Source organism: Saccopteryx leptura, chromosome 9 (genome assembly GCF_036850995.1).
Source record: "Saccopteryx leptura isolate mSacLep1 chromosome 9, mSacLep1_pri_phased_curated, whole genome shotgun sequence".
In the NCBI taxonomy this organism is placed as follows: domain Eukaryota; kingdom Metazoa; phylum Chordata; class Mammalia; order Chiroptera; family Emballonuridae; genus Saccopteryx; species Saccopteryx leptura.
The window spans coordinates 26,766,665-26,788,040 of record NC_089511.1 but is presented as its reverse complement, the minus strand read 5'-3'; the positions used below and the strand labels follow the sequence as shown (position 1 = coordinate 26,788,040).

At 43.1% G+C, this 21,376-nt stretch overlaps 1 protein-coding gene across 1 annotated transcript in view; it reads left to right on the top strand.

The window, feature by feature from the left end:
* Positions 1–20,081, top strand: part of ADAMTS18 (ADAM metallopeptidase with thrombospondin type 1 motif 18) — a 153,165-nt gene extending 133,084 nt beyond the window's left edge. The window contains exons 15-21 of the mRNA XM_066348464.1: positions 2,207–2,348; positions 4,747–4,873; positions 8,275–8,479; positions 10,058–10,243; positions 12,995–13,207; positions 16,127–16,274; positions 18,517–20,081. Of these exons, the coding sequence (XP_066204561.1) occupies positions 2,207–2,348; positions 4,747–4,873; positions 8,275–8,479; positions 10,058–10,243; positions 12,995–13,207; positions 16,127–16,274; positions 18,517–18,632 (1,137 nt within the window). The 3' untranslated portion in view covers positions 18,633–20,081. The remainder of the gene's footprint in view (positions 1–2,206; positions 2,349–4,746; positions 4,874–8,274; positions 8,480–10,057; positions 10,244–12,994; positions 13,208–16,126; positions 16,275–18,516) is intronic.
* The last annotated feature ends 1,295 nt before the right edge of the window (positions 20,082–21,376 follow it).

Sequence of the window (21,376 nt, the reverse complement as noted above, 5' to 3'; positions counted from 1 at the left end):
GTGGTCCTAGGAAGAGGAGATAAGTGTGTAGATTTCTTTATCCCACTTACAGCTGAATATGCCTTCCACACACGCATGCGTCATGCTCCTGCACTGGATTGTAATATCATCCTGCCCCATGAGCCTGAGCTCACTCTCACCCTTAGGCAGTTCACTTGTGCATGTGATGCCCTGCACTATCTTCTCCCCTGCGAGAGCTCTGCGTTCCTGGTGCAGAAAGAAAACGGCGACCCAAAATGTGGCATCGGAGATACTACTTTTTAGTTGAAGGAGAAATTGAGTTGAGAAATCAGTGAGCATCAAGATTATCTACTGAGTGTAAAACAAAAAACTCAAAATTCTAGTTGAATTGTGTGTGTGTGGGGGAACCACTGGAGTGTCTATTTCATTAATAGCACACAAAGACATTTACAGAAACACTGCAAAAATCTCAAATAAAGAAAGCATACTGTTTATTCAAAATGTTTGAAATGCTATAACACAACTGAACACATGCTTCTAAGAACAGTTGCATGAGTTAGCTGTAAAAATAAGAAAAACAAAGACTGAAAAGCTCTCAAAATTAAAAAGCTCCTAGAACCTTAGCTCTAAGAAGGTTTTCATTGGGGACTAGTGAGAATTTGGTATTTGTCTATATTAATAGCGCTCCCTGTTTGTTATTTTTGTGTTTTTTGTTTTGGATGGGGGTGAGGGGAACAAAGACCCATCATTAACGTTTTGGTTGTTTCTGGGAAGCATCAAAATGTATTTTGGACCCTGGCCGGCTGGCTCAGTGGATAGAGTGTCAGTCCAGTGTATTGACATCCCTGGTTTGATTCCTGGTCAAGGCACACAGGAGAAGTGACCATCTGCTTCTCTTTCCCTCCCTCTCCTCCTTCTCTGCCTCTTCCCCTCCTGCAGCCGGTGGCTCGATTGGTTCGAGCATCGGCCTCAGGTGCTAAAAATAGCTCAGTTGGTTTGACCATCACCCCAGATGGGAGTTGTTGGGTGGATCCTGGCTGGGTCACACACTAGAGTCTCACTATCTCCCCTCCTCTCACCTAAAAAATTGTTTTGTTGTGCAACAGATGATGTTCACACCATGGAATCTTTCAAGTAAGCCATTATAATTCTGGATACGTTTAAGCTAATCACAAAGTATAAACCATATTGTAGCATCCTAAAGAGTGGTCTGGTCTAATGGAGGTCCTTGAACAGTTGCCACTCACCCAACTTTAATTGAGGTGGGATCCCACCAGACAGAGATAGAGCCAAAGGTTTCTATTTTTAACTGGAAATCTGCTTTGCTTCATAGGCATAAATACCCAGTGCTGGTGGTAAAGAATTTTCCACAAGACTCATGGGGCAGAGACAAGCAGCTATTTATATTCATGCTTGGAGCTTGAAAGAAGAGAGGAGACGGGTAGTTAAGAGAGAATTGGGAAGGGTGGCAAATAATGTTCGCCCACCAAAAACAAGGTGACCCATTGCAGCATTTAGACACATTCTGTTGTCCTAAGTTCTGTTTTAAGCTCATTCACTCCTCACCCGTGTGATTTGTACAAGGTCTTCTCAGGTTTGTTTGTTTCAGTGAAAAAGTAGACACCTCCATTATAAAGTGGTTAATTAGAGCTATGTTTTAAGATAATGCACAGGAAAAAAAATCAGCAGGGTGCCTGGTCCCTAGAATGTGCCTATAAATGATTTTTATTTTAGTAGTCAGATCTTACAGATCAGATTTATCCTAAGTCTTTGCCCTTTTAAGGTTAGATCCATTTACACACACATGTGTATATATATAATCTTATCATATTTCTGTCTTATCTGTTGCTCATCTTGGTACACAGTTAACAGACACATTCTATTTGGTTAAGACCTCATAATATAACCTTTCCTTTAATATAATGTAAAAAAAAAACTTTTGGTGTATTAATGCAATTATTTTGTACCTAGAGTTGAGGGCTTGGGGCTTGTGGCTTGTGGCAAATGTCAAGTCATGTTTCCCTATGCATTTATCTTAATCACAGTTTTGATGGTGTGGCGGTACACATTTTAAAGTGTCATGGGAAAACATTAAATCAACATAAAACATACTTGGGAACCATGATGTGAACCAAGTTTAAGGTCAAAATGTCATACAAATATCTTTAAAATGTTCAGTGAGATTTCTGGAATTCCAGGGTCTGACCTGCATCTTGGTCTCTGATTTGTATCTTACACTGTCCAGATTCTGATGCAGGGCAAAAATCCGGGCATCGCTTGGAAGTACGCGCTTCCCAAGGTCATGAACGGCACTCAGCCGGCCACGAAGAGACCCACCTATGCCTGGAGCACAGTGCAGTCCGACTGCTCCATGTCCTGCGGTGGAGGTGAGGGGATTTCTAAATTCCATCTTCCAAGTCTCTCCTTAAAACAGGTTCTTTCACTCCGGGCTCTTTAAATTGTAGGGGTTGAATAAGCAAGAAAAGAACTGTCTCTTATGGGAACCATCACTGTAAAAAGCAAGTAGTATTGTAGAAAAGAACTGATACTTACAAAACGCAAGTGAGCCACAACCAGGACTCAAATGTTATACATCAGAAACTTACAGGAGGGAAAGATATAGAATCTATGTATAAATATAAGAATATCTGCATATGTTCTTGTATATGTATTTTTAATTTTTCAGCTTATACTTTAGTTTCTCCCGACTATGACTTTTCTGTTGGTAAAGACCCCCCCACTGGGAGTTCTAGAAGTGAGAACAATGCAAGGCAGACTGTAGACGTGCTCCGAAATGTGGCTATTGTGCCACTCCACCCCCGCACGGCTGAGGTCACAGCCTCCCAGAGGGAAATGGATTAGCTCTGAGAAATAGCCCTTGTAAGGAGGGAAAAACAAGTTATCCTCTCATCAGCTGGAAGGCTGGCATTTTATTGAGATCCAAAAACATCACGTTTGTTTATTAATCAGTTTTTGTCACACTTGGGAAAAGGAATAAAAGTCCGTAAAGCGGCTGGGCACTCATGTCCTCATGTTCAGAGCACCTGGTGACAGTGGCTTTCCTAACTCTGCCCATTGCACTTGGCAAACGAGGCATCTGGGAACCAGAGACAGCAGAATTATAGAAAACGAAGGCGTTCTTATGTCTGTAATGCCTCTTCTTCAGGAGCTCGTGCTAATTAACATGAGAAAATACTTTAAAAAAAAATTAAATATTTAAAAGGTAATATGCTTTTACTGATAAACATTTTTAAAGTCAATATGTTATAAAGAAGAAAAGTAATCTTCCATAATCCCTTAATCATCAACAGCCAACATTAAATACTTTGGTCTATATCATTCTATTCCTTTCACTACACAAACCTAAGAACACGTGGGTTTGACCTTCTCAGTCACATGCCCTATGTATCCTTTTGTTATTTTTTCAGAACAGAAACCATGCTGTAGACCAGCAATTTGCAGCCTTTTCTATCTCAGGGCACACATAAATAACTAAGAGTCTGCGGCTCACCAAAATATATATTTTTTGCTGATGTGACAAAAAACAAATAGGTATAATTTTAATTCATTCACACCAGATGGCTATTGTGTTAGTTGTTGTCTTTTTTTTTAATTAGACAATCTAAGGGAAAAGAGGTCAGTGCCCCTGACAAAATAGTCAGGTATTGCATGTTTTAAAAATTCTTCCGGCACACCAGTTGAAAATTGCTTCTATAAACATATCTTTACACTGTTTTACTTAGTTTTGGAGCATGAGCAGTTTTTCACACATCTAGTGTTCTTTGAGGTCATTTGCAATGACTTCCTGGTATTCCAGAGAGAGCACAGTTTCTTGGGAATGAACCCAGCCAACGGGAGGATGCTGGAGAAGTGCATTGTGGGATTCCCTCTTGCCTTGACTTAGCAACCCCTTCACGTGACCCACAGGCCATAATGTGTCTGAGGCGTATGAGAAGAAGAGTTCAAATGAATAAGTTCTCTGAAGTAAACTCTTTTACTTGAGAGATTCCCAATATGGTTTTGTTATGTGCCTCCTGAAGGCAAACCTCCTCTAACCTAATCATAATAGCAGGGGTGACTTTTTATTGCTTCTCAGATTCATTTTAAGGAAAGGCACCATGTAAATACAAGCAATTCAAAGAGGAGGCAAAATTCCTATTTAGGGAACTAACAGATAACTAACAAATAGTTATTCATCAAATTTATTCCTCTGATGAGAGGTCCTGAAATGAACATTGCAAGCAAGACTTAGGATGCTGCTTAAAAACAAACAAACAAACAAAACAGTTCTAGCTAACAGGTACGAATCCATACATATTCAGTGAGCTCCACTTTTTGTTGTATATCCATCAGACCATTACGGAAGTAGAAGATGCTTCATGGAAAGGCAGAATCTTAGTGTTTCCACACATAAATCACCAATGGTATTTCTTTGAAGAACATTTTCCATTTGATGTGTGCAATGTTAGTGCAAGTTGGTAGGATGTTTCCCTTACAACAGCCCTGCTTTCAAAAGGTTGTATGTATCAGTGTGATTCTGGAACCCACAGCTGCCTTGAAAATGAAGCTACATGTTAAAAATATTAAGATATGAAAACTATTATCTTGGGGGGGGAATGCGATCAAATGAGTTGCAGGTTTTATCAAAAGGAGGCGTTCTCACACAATATATGGATACTGTATCTTGAATAAAATATCAGACTCCTGTTAAGTCAGAAGTTAAATCTGGAAATGAAATTAAATTGGTTATCTATACTTTTTACTTCATAACTTTTGTCTTATTAGGTTACATAAGTGTAAAGGCCATTTGCTTACGAGATCAAAATACTCAAGTCAATTCCTCATTCTGCAATGCAAGAACCAAGCCAGCAACTGAACCCAAAGTATGCAATGCTTTCTCCTGCCCTGCCTAGTAAGTCATCTGGAAATGTCCTTCTGGTTACATTTGGACTTTATATGCCTTTATTGTTGGTATGAGATAATTAAAGACCATAGGTCAGTGCTTCTGATCAAAAGTAATGTTAAGATAGACAGAATGCCCAAAAATGTAATAGAAGAAGGTAGTTGAGGTTAAACTATATAACTTGAAAATCACAAATTTGCTTTAGACATTCAACTCTGGCTATGCAAACCTAACCTTAGGATATAAAGGTATTTTTTTTAACTTTTACATAGAGACTAAATCAAACAGATACTCAAATAACAGATTCCTCTATTAGTTAAATTTACATGTGGCTGTGTGCTTAACTTTTATATAGTTGTCTAAGAACTTAAAAATCATAATACGATGCCAACCATGAAACCCAGATGCAAATTACACAGTAGCAAGACACAAAATAAAAAGAAAGGGGTAAGAGGCCAAGTGGTAATTTGCTTCTGATGATACTAACCTATGGGGAGCTCAGTGGGTTTGTTTTTGGATGGATTTTAGCCACACTATTGTTTGCACAATAATTTTAAGTAATCGTCCCAGCCAAATGGGAGTCTTTTCTTGTGTGATTTATCTTCTGCCAAATGTATTTATATAGAACTGACCAAGTTCTTTCTGAAGCAATGTTGGGTTAGCTAATGTTTCAGATCATCTTAATAAGTAGTGTTTTTTAGTGGTATTGCAGTAATATTACACAATCCTTTTATACACATACATGTATTTTTTTTTCTTTTTAAATAGTGTGTTTCGCATAATTGTGTGGGGCTTTAGCTATCTACCAATCCCATATGCCCAACTGTCAGCCCAGTTTTTCTCTTAGAATCTGAAATCAGCTGTTTCCTAAACATAGAAAAGAAAATTTGGGGGCTCTTAATGGATTTTCCCCTTTTGCTAAGAAATACCTGGTTTTAAGAAATATGTCTTTAAGACCTTACCAGACAGTGTTATTGACCCTTGTGGAGTAATCTCTCCTTTAGGTGGTGTGTGTGTGTGTGTGTGTGTGTGTGTGTGTGTGTGTACATGTAGGATTTGTAGGTTTGAATGGCAAGCTGATGTTTTCTTATTTTAAACCTCCTTCACATCATTGGTTATCTCAGCCAACCAAAGAAGGGGACCCCATTTACATCCGCGTCCATGAAAAGGGAGAAAGCCTGAATCCCAGCCAACTCCTAGGACTTTCCTGATGAGCCCACGCAGAAGTGATAACCCTGTGCCGTAACAGGTTCAGTGGGTATTTAAAAGTAGAAGAGCCCTTCTCAGTCACTGCCAGGATCCTTTGTTGCCTTCTTTTCTTCTTCACCCTATTATTTATGTCTCACCTTCTTTTCTAATAACTGGGACTCTCGGGGACTCTTCTTCCCTAGGGATATACTAGACATAAAGTTTAGACTCAATGGTATTTGAGAAGGACAGAAGAGTTGAGCTGAGCTAACGCCACTCTTCCCATGGAGCAGTCAGGGCCCGTGTGCACTTAATGTGAGCCAGCTCTGAGCTAAGGACTGGGATGTGGAAGTGAATAACTTGTACTTTTTGCCATCAGCGAACCCACAGCCACGTGGAAGATGTGTGAAGAAATAACTGAGATGCAGTGAGATACATGCTATTTAAAAAGTCTGTAGAGCCTGACCAGGCGGTGGCGCAGTGGACAGAGCATCGGACTGGGATGAGGAAGACCCAGGTTCGAGACCCTGAGGTCGCCAGCTTGAGCGCGGGCTCATCTGGTTTGAGCAAAAGCTCACCAGCTTGAGCCCAAGGTCGCTGGCTCGAGCAACAGGTTACTCCATCTGCTGTAGCCCCACAGTCAAGGCACATATGAGAAAGCAATCAATGAACAACTAAGGTGTTGCAACGCACAACGAAAAACTAATGATTGATGCTTTCATCTCTCCGTTCCTGTCTGTCCCTGTCTATCCCTTTCTCTGACACTCTGTCTCTAAAAAAATAAAAAAATAAAAAATAAAAAAATAAAAAGTCTGTAGAGAAAGCCCTAAGGGAGGAATGGACGCTCTGAGGTTGGGGTGGGTAGGGAAGGAGGCCAGGGGAGAGCGAACCTAGGGCCCAGGCGTGGAGCATCGTGCCTGTCCTGCAAGAAGTCTGTTTGTCTTATGCTTTTTCTTGTACTTTTACAAGGGCCACATAAAGGAAAAAAACTCAAATTTTGTAGACACTCCCCCCAAAACATTTTTATAGACAAAGGTTAAAGCTACTGATTTCATAATATGTTTTCTTTACATCTCATTATTAGAACAAATAATTGTACAAACATAAGAAATTATTTTATTTGATACAATCTGTAAATAATATGAATTATACAATGGTGAAGAAGACGTAAAATTTTTGGATGCACGTTCTAAATTCTCTGGACTAAAGGGCTTTAATTTCACATGTCAGGCTTGCAGGGAAACCAGAGAAACAACCGACAGGACTAGAAAGGGTGAGGGGGGAATGTGAAGATAGAACAAGAACACATTTTTGATGTTTCATTTCTTAAAACGATTTCTTAGAATATTGGTAGAGCAAGCCGAGCTTGAGACATTGCTGCGCTGATTCGAGTGTATTAACGACCACATCTGACAGAGCTTTCTAATTAATGCTAGGCCTTCAAATCACAGAATTTCAATGAACCAAAAGTAGTTGTTGAAAAGGATTAATAGTTTCAGCTGGTTACCCTTCAAATATAAGCCAAGTCTCAGATTGCTGCGAAAAAGGTGGCCTGGCAATTTTAAAATAAGGTTATAGCTCTAAGCCGTCAGTAAATTTTATGACTAACCAGAAAAGTAGTTGGGGGAATTGCCTCGTTGGGAGTTGCATCTGTGAGACCTCCTCTGAATGTACCTCTCTCTTGCGCGCACACATACACACACACACACACCTTTTATTGATCACTTCCATTAATCGCATTATTATCATGTATATATTAACTGATATTGTGACAATGATCAGAAAGTGTTGTCTTGACGTGCTCACCCATCTGCCTCTTCCCTGTGGTGTAGGCTCCTTAATGGAAAGAACATTGTATCATTCCTTTTTCCAACCCCAGTGCCTAGCAGAGTCCCTGGCACCAAAGTTAGGATCCTGAGAAATTTGGCTGAATGAATGGATTGCTCAGCTTTCCAAATGGCACATGCTGCTTCTTCAGAGAGCAGGAATGTATTTTTCCCCCAGAACCTTGTGGTGACTGAATGTGACTCCCCGTGATTGGACCACATTCGTGCGGGCTTCAGCATCTATAAAAGATTAGTGTGAATTGCCCTCATTGGGTCTAAAACCGGCCCACCGGCTTTCATCAGGTGGTTAATCTTTCACAGCAACGGCTTTGGAAGTCATGAGCCCCAGTCTGGGCTTCACTGGAAGTAACTGTGCTTGTCACTTGCCACCGACAGCTGGAAGCCGGGCGAGTGGAGCGTGTGCAGCCGGCCGTGCGCGGGGGGCCAGCAGAGCCGCAAGATCCAGTGTGTCCAGAAGAAGCCCTTCCAAAAGGAGGCGGCCGTGTTGCATTCCCTCTGCCCAGTGAGCACACCCACTCAAGTTCAAGTCTGCAACGGCCATGCCTGCCCGCCAGAGTGGAGCCTCGGGGCCTGGTCTCAGGTAACTGGACAGACTGAGGGCGTTGACCCTGTTCCCCATGGAAAACAAAGGTGACAAAACTACAGGTGGTATCTTCGCTTCCCAAGAGGCCCTCAGCTGTTTGCACCTTCAGGAGAAGCAGACCGAGGGAATGCCGGGGTTGGGGGGGGGCATTTTAATCAGTGTTTCAGGGAGTCCTTAGAAGTCCAGAAATTAGAGCATGGCGGACTTGGCAGGCTAGACTATTGAGCACAGCCAGACAGGATTCTCGGGGCAGAGGACTGGCAGGTGAAACTAGCTCCCAAGTTCTCCAAAGCCAATGGGAAAGACACGGAATGAGGCAGGAAAAGGATTACAACTCCTGCTTCAATGAAAGAGGTGAGGTTAAGGAATCCAGAGAGCAGTTGGGCCTGAACTCTGCTCTCATCACAAACTCCCAGTGAAAGGTACAAAGTTTTAAAGTTGGAAGAAGCATTGAACTACCTGTCATTTACAACTCAGTGGTTCTCAACTGGGCGGGGCGGGGGGGGGGCATTTGGCAATATCCTGAGACATTTTTGATTGTCACGGTGGGGGGCGGGGGGGTACTGCTGGTGAGATAACCATCCTACAGTAGGGATTGGACAGCTCCCCAGTACAAGAATGATCTGGTCCAAATTGTCCAAGGGTGAGAACTCGGCTCTGAACTAGCCCAGGCTCTGCTAAGCCACAGATGGCAAGACAGTCTTAGGAGATAGTAAAAAAATTCAGGGGTTTGACCGCCTGAACTATGAAGCAGGGTAACAGCCCCTGACTGCATTTTGGTCATGCCTGCCATAGGACACATTACCTTGTGGAGGGTGTTGATTTCTGATTGAGTTGCACAGTGTACTACCATGTTCCCAACAGAGGTCAGAATTGAGAATAAGGTTTTGTTCTGTTAGTCTGTTAGGGCAGTGGTCCCCAACACCCGGGCTGCGGACCAGTACCAGTCCGCAGAGAAAGAATAAATAACTTACATTATTTCCATTTTATTTATATAAATATTTAAGTCTGAACGATGTTTTATTTTAAAAAAATGACCAGATTCCCTCTGTTACATCCATCTAAGACTCACTCTTGATGCTTGTCTCGGTCACGTGATACGTTTATCCGTCCCACCCTAAAGGCCGGTCCGTGAAAATATTTTCTGACATTAAACCGGTCCGTGGCCCAAAAAAGGTTGGGGACCACTGTGTTAGGGGACTAGAGTGGGGCAGAATGTCTTTGAGCATACTTAGGTGTCCTTTTAGAATGAGGGCCTGGGTTCATTTATCACAGAGGCTAAAGCTCAATAGTATGTGGTGTTGAGCCCGGTCTGTCTCTGCAGTTAGGAGTTATCATTTACAGAAGGAGAATTCAAAGGGCTGTTTCAGCCAAACACATGTGGCGGGCGTGGGTACAGGGAGCGGGGGCGTTTTTCATGACAAGGAGCCGTGGTTCATGAGTTTACCCCAGCTTTCATATGGAAATATTTTTTTTCTTTTTTAATCTTCTTTTTTTACTGCTAAAACTAAGTATGTCTGAGAAATTGAAAATCATGTGAAACTGCTCATGGCATTTTTTTTTTCTCATCTCAAGTGTTCCAAGACCTGCGGGCGTGGGGTGAGGAGGCGGGAAGTGCAGTGTAAAAGCGCCCCCCTGGCCGAGGGTCTCCCCGAGAGCCTGTGTGCCCGTGTCCCGAGGCCGGAGTCACAGGAGGGCTGCGTGCTGGGACGGTGCCCCAAAAACACCCGGCTGCAGTGGGTCGTCTCTTCGTGGAGTGAGGTAGGAGTCTGGATGTTCTGCTGGCTTCTGGGTTCCATTTTCTTAATGCTCAGCTCAGCCCCCAGCATCCCGGTGCTCAAAGCTTCTCTGAGTTCGACACGCACATACCAGGTACCTTCTAATGACTCATCCTTCCCGCCTGATTTCTTTATCAAATATGGATACAGCACCCATCACACTGATCAGGTAGCACCTGGGCAGTGGAGGTTCAAAGCTCCATAAACCATTGGTTTAGGAACATGGGTAAAGGCATGTGGACTGTTGTGACGGGGGTGTGTCATTCCATGGGACACCTGGAGGTCTACCCAGCCCGCCGTGGGGAGGAATCCTTGTCAGAAGAGCCTTTCCAAGGAGTCTGAGCCTAAAGGAGGAGCAGGAATCAAGCAGAGGTGGAGCTGGGAAAGCGTTCCAGACAGAGGTTCCCCCAGACACGGGAGAGACTCCGCCACACTTGGTCAGGATGGAACGGGGCACGGTGCAGCTGGAAATGTCATCAGGGACAGAGCACGAGGGCCACGGGTAACAGATGAGAAATAGATCCTTTAAACCAGTGTTTTTCAATGGTATATCCACGGAAGAGTTAACCACCCTGATGTCGTATGAAGATTATAGACTATAATCATACAACATCAGGGCATGGAATTTCTGGAGGACCGGCACCACTGCTTTCAGTATTGGGGAGCCAATGAAAATGTTAAAGAAGTGGGACAAACAGGCTTTCATTTTAGAGAGAAGGAGAGTCCATGCAAAACGGAGAAGCCCAGAGGCAGGGAAGGCGCTTGCATGGGTATCACAGTTCAGACAGTCCCCGGTGACGATGAGAGAGGTTCTACAGGTTTGTTCTTAAGTTCAATTTGTATGTAAGTTGGAACAGGTGCCTATTAAGTGCAACTTAGATGTTTGTGTTAACATAATATGTTTACCTTTCTGTATGTATTGACACATTTTCAAACCAACTGAGCCTATCTCGTTCGTAACCCAGGGGACTGCCTGTAGTTAAGACAAAAGATGCAAGTATTTCAGGGATGGAGAGAAGCAATATCTTTGATAGTTCCAAGAGCAGCCATGTGGTACCGTCAGGAATAGGTGGGCAGGACTGGAAGACGCCTCCTCGATTCCTGGCTTGGAAGCTCAGTTGAGTTCACAGACACAGCAAACGTGAGCAAAGAGCCAGGCCAGAAGTAGACTTCGGGAACCTGAGAGACGGTCTCTGCGCTTCAGGAGTTCACACCTGGTGAGGAAGACAGACGCCGAGAGAGAGGAGAGGCCAGCAGCAGGGACGGTCAGTGAGGCTCAGCAGAGGAGGGGTTTCTATCTCAGCCGCCTCTGGCTCTTCCCCGTCAGCGCCCCTTTCCTGCCTAAACAGTAAGGACAGAGCGGCATGTTCATCTCTCTAGTCCTCGCTCCTTTTCTTTAAGAGACATTAAAACCCTAATGGCTACATGCTTGGGCTTGAATCAGACCTACCCTGTTTGAAGGCAGCTTTCAGGGTTTATCGTGGGTGTGATCTTGGCCTTGATGCAGACTGTGGCTAAGCCTCTGTGCCCTCGTCTGCAATGGAGCCAGCACCTGTCCCTCCCCCTAGAGCTGCTGAAGTGTGAGGCTCAGGGTCATCCTTTCTGGGTTTTATTTATTTATTGGTTTTAGTGACAGAGGCAGAGAGAGAGAGACAGGAACGTCAATCTGTTCCTGTATGTGCCCTGGCCAGGGATCGAACCAGCAACCTCTGTGCTTCAGGACGACACTCTTAACACAACTGAGCTATCCAGCCAGGGCTTCAGTCAGTGTCATCCTTTATTGTTTATGGTTGTTACACTGATGGCGCTGCACTTTATCCCAGAATAGTGTTTAAAAAACTTAAACACAAGTTTTCTCATACTGCGTTCATCAGTCTCCATCCTTCTCTTTTTTTCCCCCTGTCATAACACAGCATCAGGTTTTCTCTCAGAGGTTCAGAGATCTCAGAGCAAGGCAGGGTAAAAAATAATGTATATATATATGGTCATTCTTCCCACTCAGAAGCCTCTAACTCTCACCGCTGTGCCCTGCCTTCTTGGCACGGACTCCCAACTCCTCAGGCCTCAGCTAGACGGGGACATCCAAACAGACAGCACCCAGAGGCCCTGACCCCGCCCTCGGCCGCCTCATCTTTGTGTGGACATGGCCTCACTCACATCTGTAGGGACAGTGGACAGAGCCTCGTTTTGTTTCATGGTGCTGCTGCGCTCTGTGACTTTGGTTTCCTCGCCTGTAGCACGAGGGGCCTGGTGCCACATCTGTAGGCTCCTTGTGTGCGCGCTTGACTGTCCATCGTCCAGTCCAGGGGTCCCCAAACTTTTTACACAGGGGGCCAGTTCACTGTCCCTCAGACCATTGGAGGGCCGGACTATAAAAAAAAACTATGAACAAATCCCTATGCACAGTGCACATATTTTAAAGTAAAAAAAAACAAAACAGGAACAAATACAATATTTAAAATAAAGAACAAGTAAATTTAAATCAACAAACTGACCAGTATTTCAATGGGAACTATGCTTCTCTCACTGACCACCAATGAAAGAGGTGCCCCTTCCGGAAGTGCGGCGGGAATGGCCTCAGGGGGCTGCATGCGGCCCGCAGGCCGTAGTTTGGGGACCCCTGGTCCAGTCCCTGTAGTTTCACGTGGACGGTGCGTCCTTAGGCTGGAACACACCTGCTGAGCAGACCTGACGGTGGGCTCTGCACACTCACGCCTCCTTTCCCGACCCCTAGTGCTCTGCGACCTGTGGCCCGGGCGTGAGGAAGAGGGACCTGAAATGCGGCGAGAAGCCCTTCCAGGGAAAGCTGATAACGTTCCCGGAGCGAAGATGCCGCAATATTAAGAAGCCAAACCTGGACTTGGAAGAAACCTGCAACCGAGGGGCCTGCCCAGCCCGTCCGGTATACAGTGTGGCAGCTGGATGGTATTCATCGCCATGGCAACAGGTTAGCACACACAGATGTACGGGGTTTGTATTTAAGTGAGATTCAAAAAAAAAGAAGGCGGTCGGTCCACTGAGGCTGCCGTTAGAGACCTGTCCAAGTGTAAAGAGCTCCAGCAGGGCCCCTTGGTCGCCTCCACGTCCGGAGTAGCCTGGGCAGGTTCCATCATGTCTGAGGCTCAATTTCAGAAATTGAGAAGATACAATCTTGCAAGTTTTGTTGTTGCTCTTCACAAGTAAATAACATAAGTCTTGTCCCATAGTGCTAATGTTCACAGTTACGCTGCTATTACACCTACCACTGGGGGCGTCTAGATTCTATGATGACTGCTCAGCCTTGACTCGTTTGGTTCTTATGTCTGAACAGTAACAGCTAATGTTTGTCAAACCGTTGCCATACCCTGTGCTAAACACTTCCATGCATTCGCTCTTCTCTCCCGGCCTCTCAGTGGTCTTAGTGGGTGTTCTCATCCCTACTTTGCGGTGAGGTGGGTAAGGCTCAGAATTAAGCAATTCAGCCTGGGACGCCCCAGCTTTTTCAGCTCATCAGATGTTAGTGCCACCCTTTTCCTCGGAAGACTTACATGCAGTTTGGTCACATCAGTTTGGTTCTTCTTGGGAGGAGCAGGTGATGCTAAGTCTGAGAGAAGAGCATGTCCTCAGAAATCCACAGCTGTGTTCTGAGGCCTGCAGCGTTCCAACAAGAGGTGGCGCAGGCTAGAGCTGGCTGGCGAGCGAGGTGCTGCCACACGTCACCATGAAACATGGGGGGGGGTGTTCTATGTTTACACATATTTGCATATATATATATATATATATATATATATATATACTGCTCACAAAAATTAGGGGATATTTCAAATGAATATGAAGCGATTAAAAAAAGCATTTGATTTTTTTTATTAAACATCAGAAAAGCAAATAACAAGTCAAAGAAAGTTGTTCAATTATGCAAATGAGATACAAAACCAACTTTTATTTCATTGGAGAAAATGCAGTAGACAAAAGGCTGAAAGTGCTGGAGTATCTGCAGGTTCCCTGCTCCCCTCATTTTTGTGAGCAGTGTATATGCCTCTGACTGGTAAGTATACATGTATGTATACAGAGTTGACCCTTGAACAACATGGGTTTGAATTGTGCAGGTCCAACTGTTACGCAAGATTTTTTTTTTCCAAAGTACTATAACTGTATTTTCTCTTCCTTATGATTTCATTCATAACATTCTTTTCTCCAGCTGACTGTATCTTAAGAATCTAGTATACCATACACATCACACGAAGTACGTGTTAATTGACTGTTATTGGTGAGGCTTCTGGTCAACAGTTGGCTATTAGTAGTTAAGTTTTGGGGGAGTCAGATTGTATGCGGGTCTTCAGCTGAGGCCTCCTCATCCTCCTCACCCTGCATTGTTGGAGAGTCAGCCGTGTGTGTGTTTGGGAAGAGCCGGGAAGTAAGATATGGAGGAAAGGAAAAGAGCTACGTGGTTACCTGTACTGGATGCAAACCTATTGCTGTGATTGCTTTTGAAACTTTTATCATTAGTTTACTCATTTAACCTTGTAAGAATCAACTTCCAAATCTGTTATTTAGATCAGTAAGGAGCTGCCAGCATGCCTAATCCACCCTCGGGCCCCGCCTCTTTGTGCCTCGGAAGCAGAGCGGAGTAATTGCTGCAAATGGCCCAGAAAGCCTAAAAACATTTACTATCTTCCCCTTCACAGGGAAAGTTGGCCAGCTCCTGCTGTAGGCGATTTGATAATGGCCCGTACAGCAATATACTCACTCACTCAGCTATATTTGAATTTGGGGCTAATTACAAACTCAAATTCTTTCTACCTGAACATACCATATTTCCCCATGTATAAGATGCACCATAATTTTGGGGCCTGAAATTTGAAAAAAAAATGTATTCTATAAAGTTATTGAACTCAAGTTTTATTCATCATAAAATTCATACAACTTCTTCCTCATCCCTGTCAAAACTCCCATCCATTAGCTTGTCCTGATCTGTGTCTGATGACGAATCACTGTCTTCAACAATGAGCGCCAAAACAAGCACAAAAAAGCAAGAAATGAAAGTAAAAAAATCTACAACCACTGATTAAGACGCACCCAGTTTTTAGACCCCAAATTTTTCAAAAAAGGGTGCATCTTATACATGGGGAAATATGGTAATCTTTCAGCCCAAATACCAGTGTAGACAGTGATGATTACTGCCCAATATGAGATCTTCACCTCTCTGCAATAATACTGTAACATAGCAAATTTTAAAAAGCAAAAAATAATTTAAATGTGTCTTTTTCCCTGATCTTTATTCTTGTTATGAACCCCATTTGTTATCTTGTTCAGACTCACATGAAAACTTAAGAACATCAACAGTTCTTGTTAGTCATCTATTTTTTTTAAAAAAAAATCTAATTGGACAGTGATAGCACTGATTTCTGGGAAGCACCAGAGTCACCATGCTAACTAGGCCTCTGAGTGGGCACCGAGGGCGTGTGTAATTCCTGAGCTGAGTACGGTTTCTTTTTGCTGTCCTGGTTTTAAATGCTCCCCTCCGCAGTGGCATCTGCAGAGATTTTTTTTTTTAAGAATTCTTGAACTACTATGATTAATTGCCTAGATGTGTCTGCATTTGCTTCCACATTCTTACAGCAGCTTCTGTATTTCTGGAAGCTCTCTTTTCTTTGAGTCACTTAACTGGGAGACGCGCACACAGGTGAGCTAGAAAGCATGAGCCCAAGACCCTTCTAATCGGGTCTGTGGGCCACAAGCACACGTACCTGGCTCTGGACGACTGTGGCTATCAGCAGGCATCTTGGTCATGTCACGAAGCAAGGGGAGCCTTTCTTTGCTGTCGCCGACGTGAAAAGGCTAGCAGCCGGCCGAGTGTCTGACTCCTTCCTCCTCCCCTCTCGCGCAGTGCACGGTGACCTGTGGAGGAGGGGTCCAGACCCGATCCGTCCACTGCGTTCAGCAGGGCCGGCCTTCCTCCAATTGTCTGCTCCGACAGAAGCCTCCAGTGATGCGAGCCTGCAATACGAACTTCTGCCCGGCTCCTGAAAAGAGAGGTAAAAGGACCCCACCCTCCAGTCACTTCTGCTGGTCCTCAGGGAAGGTTTCAAACACCTGTCCCACTTGGGGGTGCCCAGTCACATCACAGTCTGTGAACTGTGCTCCTTGGAAGGGTACAAGGCACACACCCAGGCAATTCCTGCTCAATGATCTCCTATGCAGGGAACATTTAATTCTGTAATTCCATGAAAAGGCACTTTAGTCATTCATTCTTATTTAGAAAGGGAGAACTGGTAATCTTGCAAGTCCATTTTTCTAAACTAAATTTTAATTGGACAAACACATAAAGAAGTACACACTGTGTGCCAGAGTTTTGTTTTTATCAGTGGGCGTGCAAGAGGGGACAGAATTGCCTGCAGGGAGCTCACGTCTCACTTGAGCAGATATATAGATGAATTACAGTCGATTACAGAGAATATGTATTGTCCTAGGACTGCAGCTTAAGTGTTTTTCTCAGATCCAAATGCAGTGCAGCGCGTGCCGATGCGGAAATGGGAGAGTCAGTTATAGGAATGAACGATGCCGTTCCTCACATGTGCAACTTGTTGCAAAGTAATCTGACAGCCACCACCAGGAAGTATTTTTTCAGCCTCATCAGATTTCTTTGGGATGAAGAATCATGTACCTGCTGGGTTCTTTCTATGTAATCACAGCTTTTTCTAAGACTGTCCAGTCTCTTCTCCCCTACTCTTCCCAGTGTGTGGAGAATTGGATTCAGGAGATTCCTCACTTCCCACCTCTTTCTATTGTACGTTGTTGTTTATCTACTTCTAGAGCCTCGGCTCTAGGCTCTGGGCATCACTTTCCCATCCTGGGCTCGCCCCCCTATCCTGTCTGAGGCTTGCTCGAGACCAGAAAGCTAATGACACAGTGGAAGCTCAGAGCAGGACCCCCTCTAGGCTGTGCTGGAAGTCTACAGACCCTGCAGCCTTTCTCAGCAGAAAGCTTATGGGAGAAAAAGACACACATTTTTGAGCAAGCGGTCATACTTTTCCAGACCACCTCCTTCTTGATTCATTATCAGTGACTCCCGATTTCCACTCCGAGTCAGATGGCTTGAGATGCAGCCACCCATACAAAGATGGTGGGAGCTGGGTTCTGAGGTCTCGTCGGCCAGTGTAAGAATATCCTTTTACTCTGAGTGGCTGGGAGCAAAGGGGACAGTTTGGGGCAGAGGCTCAATTTTTCAAAGAATTGCTGGGGCTACTATGAGATGGGATATGTGTGTGTAAGCGGCATTTTAGGCAGAAGAACCAAGGCTTGAAGAACTTTAGGGAGTTCTGAATCACAGAAAGATAGGCTACAAACTGGGAGCAGTGGGAGAGTGTAGGTCACATGCTGTGACCACAGGCACTGTGGAGGGCCCCTGAGGGAGGAATTCAGAAGGCAGGTCAGTAGATGTGGGTGGGCTGTGGGCGGTTTGGGAGAGCTGAAGGTAAAAGCAACTTATGGCTTGTATAGAGGAGGGGCAAACCACCCCAGCTATGCGTGAGAATACGCAGACAGTGGACCTCAAAAACCCTTGAGAATCCAGTGAAACGACTGGTCCCTCACTCCTCAGACATGTATTTATAACTCCTTGTGGCTTCTGTATCTCATGAGGCCCTCCTGGGTAAAAAGTCCTGATGTACAATGTCCTGCTTCCAATTGATAATCACGTCTGTTATCCTACTTTATAGAAGTTAGGACTGTTGTTGACTTAAATGCATTTAGCTGCAAATTGAGATGTATTTCAATCTATAGTGTTGCAGCTGGTCCTCCAATCCAAGTGTCCCAACTCCCAGTCCAGTAGGCTCCTTCCCTACAGTAACTCACAGGGACCACCATCAGCCTTCCCCTGTATGCTTGTTAGAAATAATAGAGTCCCAGCACTCCCTGTAGACCTTCTGGATCAGAACCAGTGGTTTAGCCAGATCCTTAGGCGATTCTGAATGTGCTGTTCTAGGTACTTCTCTAGGATGCAAAATGGTACCTTCCAGGTTCCTCGGGGAGGATCAGATCATCTCTGGCTGGACAGGACTTTTTCTCTTACCGTCCACTTTCCTCCACCTGTTTCAACTTCGCTAATGGCTATCGTCTCTTTTGATGTGTTCATCCTGCTTTCCCCGCCCTCCTACCAAAGTCCTAATGGGTAAGAAGAAAAACCACTCAGAAGAACAGGGAGACCCAAGGTCTTTGATCTTTAAGAAAAGAGACTGAGCTTTCTCCTAACATGCTAAATCTGTTTTCTCATTTTAGAGGACCCAACCTGTGTCGATTTCTTCAGCTGGTGTCACCTAGTTCCCCAGCACGGGGTCTGCAACCACAAGTTTTACGGCAAGCAGTGCTGTAAGTCATGCACGAGGAAGAGCTGACAGCCTGCGCCTCTCGGATGGCAAGCTGAAGACCGCACAGCTCTCCAGTGGCTTGCAGTGTTGGGGGGCCAGCTCTGAGGAACAAATAGGCTTCTTTTTCAGTTCCCCAAAGCACATGGTACTCCGAAGCACTTGAAAATGGGAAGAGATGACAAATCTGACCTACGAACATAAAAACGTTGGTTTGCACTGTTACATGAAAAGAAGCGATGACTCACCGAGATACGTCAACTTTTCATTTTGTCCAAATGAGAATCTGGTTAGCTTTCGGACACATCCCCTTTTGGATCTGAAAGGCTGAAAGGGTTTCGTGGCAAAGACATCTGTTTTGAAATGGTCCTTGAAGACTTCGGGTCATGGACTGAAGAGTTGGAGGAATCAGACATGGATGGAACGTTTACTTGGAGTCCACAGTTTGACTGACACTGTGGATAGCCCAAACCAGGAGTTATACAAGAAGCCAAATGGTGCTCATGTTCATGCTTGCTGCTGGACTAGCAAGCTTCACGTCATGTTTATTTAGTGTGCGTGTGTTGTTCTTATTATTTTGTTTAAAGTATAATCCGCTTATAGAGAGTCTCCAAGACTAAAATTCACAACTTGAAGAGTGTTCCTTGGAATATTCTAAAAACAGGGCAACATGGACTATTGAAGACTTTCATTTAATTGAAATTCACACTCTGGAAATAATAATAAAAAAAAAAGCTCATAAGAAAGGTAAATATTGATGCCCTACACATTATATCAACCTCGTAACTTTTGGTGCTAGACAGGATCCCCGGGTCCGCTCTTTGGGAATCAGAATTGGTGAAATGTTCATTTCTGGTAAAAATCTAGGAGGAATTAAATAACCAAATAGCAGTATGTTGAAGGAGAGGAGACCATTATTTGTAATGCTCCCTGCTTATTATCATAGCCGCTTGGAAAATTAAAGGCCACTTGTGGTTTTTCCCCTACCAACTGACATATTTAAATTTGCCCTAGGATTTAGTTAACAAGAAAAAGTTATAGTGGCAATAGGAAAATCCATCTGTCTTCCTCCTATGTTAATATTAATAAATCACTATATGCCAAAACCATTCAATGAATAAGAGTATTTTACAATCTCTCAGATGATATTTTCAGTCTTCAAAAGCCAGCTGTTGGTTGGCACTAATGAGCTTAAAATTGTTCTCAATTGCAAAAACACCACACTATTTTGCCAAAACCAAAGCAACTTACAAGACTGGGTCCTTCTGTAATTTTTTTGAGACATGGTTATAAAAGATGTATTTATAGAATTCTCCTCTGTTCCTCAATTTGTTTGACAAATAGAATCCAGTTTTACTGCTTTAAAGACTCTCAGCTCCAACAGTAATTTGCCAGCTCAGCACAACCAACTAGACAGTGGTTATGAAGTTTAGAGCACCCTTTGTTCCCATTCTAATTAAAATCATGCAGTCCCGAATCTCAGAGAAATGATTAGACTAGTCTCTTGGCCTAGAGCAGTGGTCATTTTATCATCAGAAAAAAAAAAAAAAAGTTCTATACCACCACCCTCTGGAAAATTACAAGTTATTTGTTTATATAATTATCATTTTATTATTTTATGGAAAAATTAATTTATTAATAGCCTATTGTTATATGTTCTCACTTGCTTCTCTGAGTAATATTAAATTCTGAGAAAAAGTGTTGAATAAAACCATGGGTTATAGAGAAAAAAAAAGTCAAAATATATGTGTAATATTTAATTATTTTATAAGTTTTATAATAAAGTGTTCTGTTTCTTTATCTTTGAAACTTGTTAAGTTCTTGAATAAATTAGTGAGAAGTTTGTTAATTAATTTCTCAATGAAAACAAATAGGGGGAAGATCAATTAATGATTTTTCCTATTTGTGTATGAGAAAATCAGAAACTGTCAAAACACTGGGATGAAATAGACTTATTTACTAGGATACTAAATGAACTTTTTGTACTGTCATGTAAACATTTATAGAAATGAGCCAAGTTAGTTAGACAAACCTACCATAATGTACTTGGTTTTCTTTTTTCTTCTAGTTGAAAGTCGTTATGGTAAAATGGGTTTTGCAAAAAGAAAAAAGAGAGGAAGGAAGGAAGAAAAAGCTGTATGAGAGCCCAGAAATAAACCCATGTCTAGATGGTCCATTACTCTCTGACAAAGGACGCAAGATTATACAATGGGGTAAAGACAGCCTTTTCAAAAATAGCATTGGGAAAATAGGACAGATATATGCAAAAACAAAATGAAATAATCACTTTCTTATACCGTGTACAAAAGTAAACTCAGGAATGGATTAAAGACTTAAATGTAAACCCAAAACCATAAAACTTCTAGAAGAAAATAAGCAGTAGCTTCTTTGACATCACTCATAGTGAGATATGTGTGTGTGTGTGTGTATATATATATATATATATATGTATATATGTATTTTGGTATGTCTCATCAGGCAAATAGAGAAAAAATAAGCAAATGGGACTATGTCAGACTAAAAAGATTTTGCATGTGAGGGAAGCCATCAAGAAAATGAAAAGACAACCTACTATCTTAGAAGAGATACATCCAGACTCTCCAAAATATATTTTTAAAAATTCACACAACTTCACACCAAAAAAAGAAAAAAACATCTGATTAAAAAATAGAGGACCTGAATAGCCACTTCTCCAAAGAGGACATACAGATGGCCAATAGACATATGAAAAGATTCTCAACAGCATGAATCATCAGAGAAACACAAATTAAAAC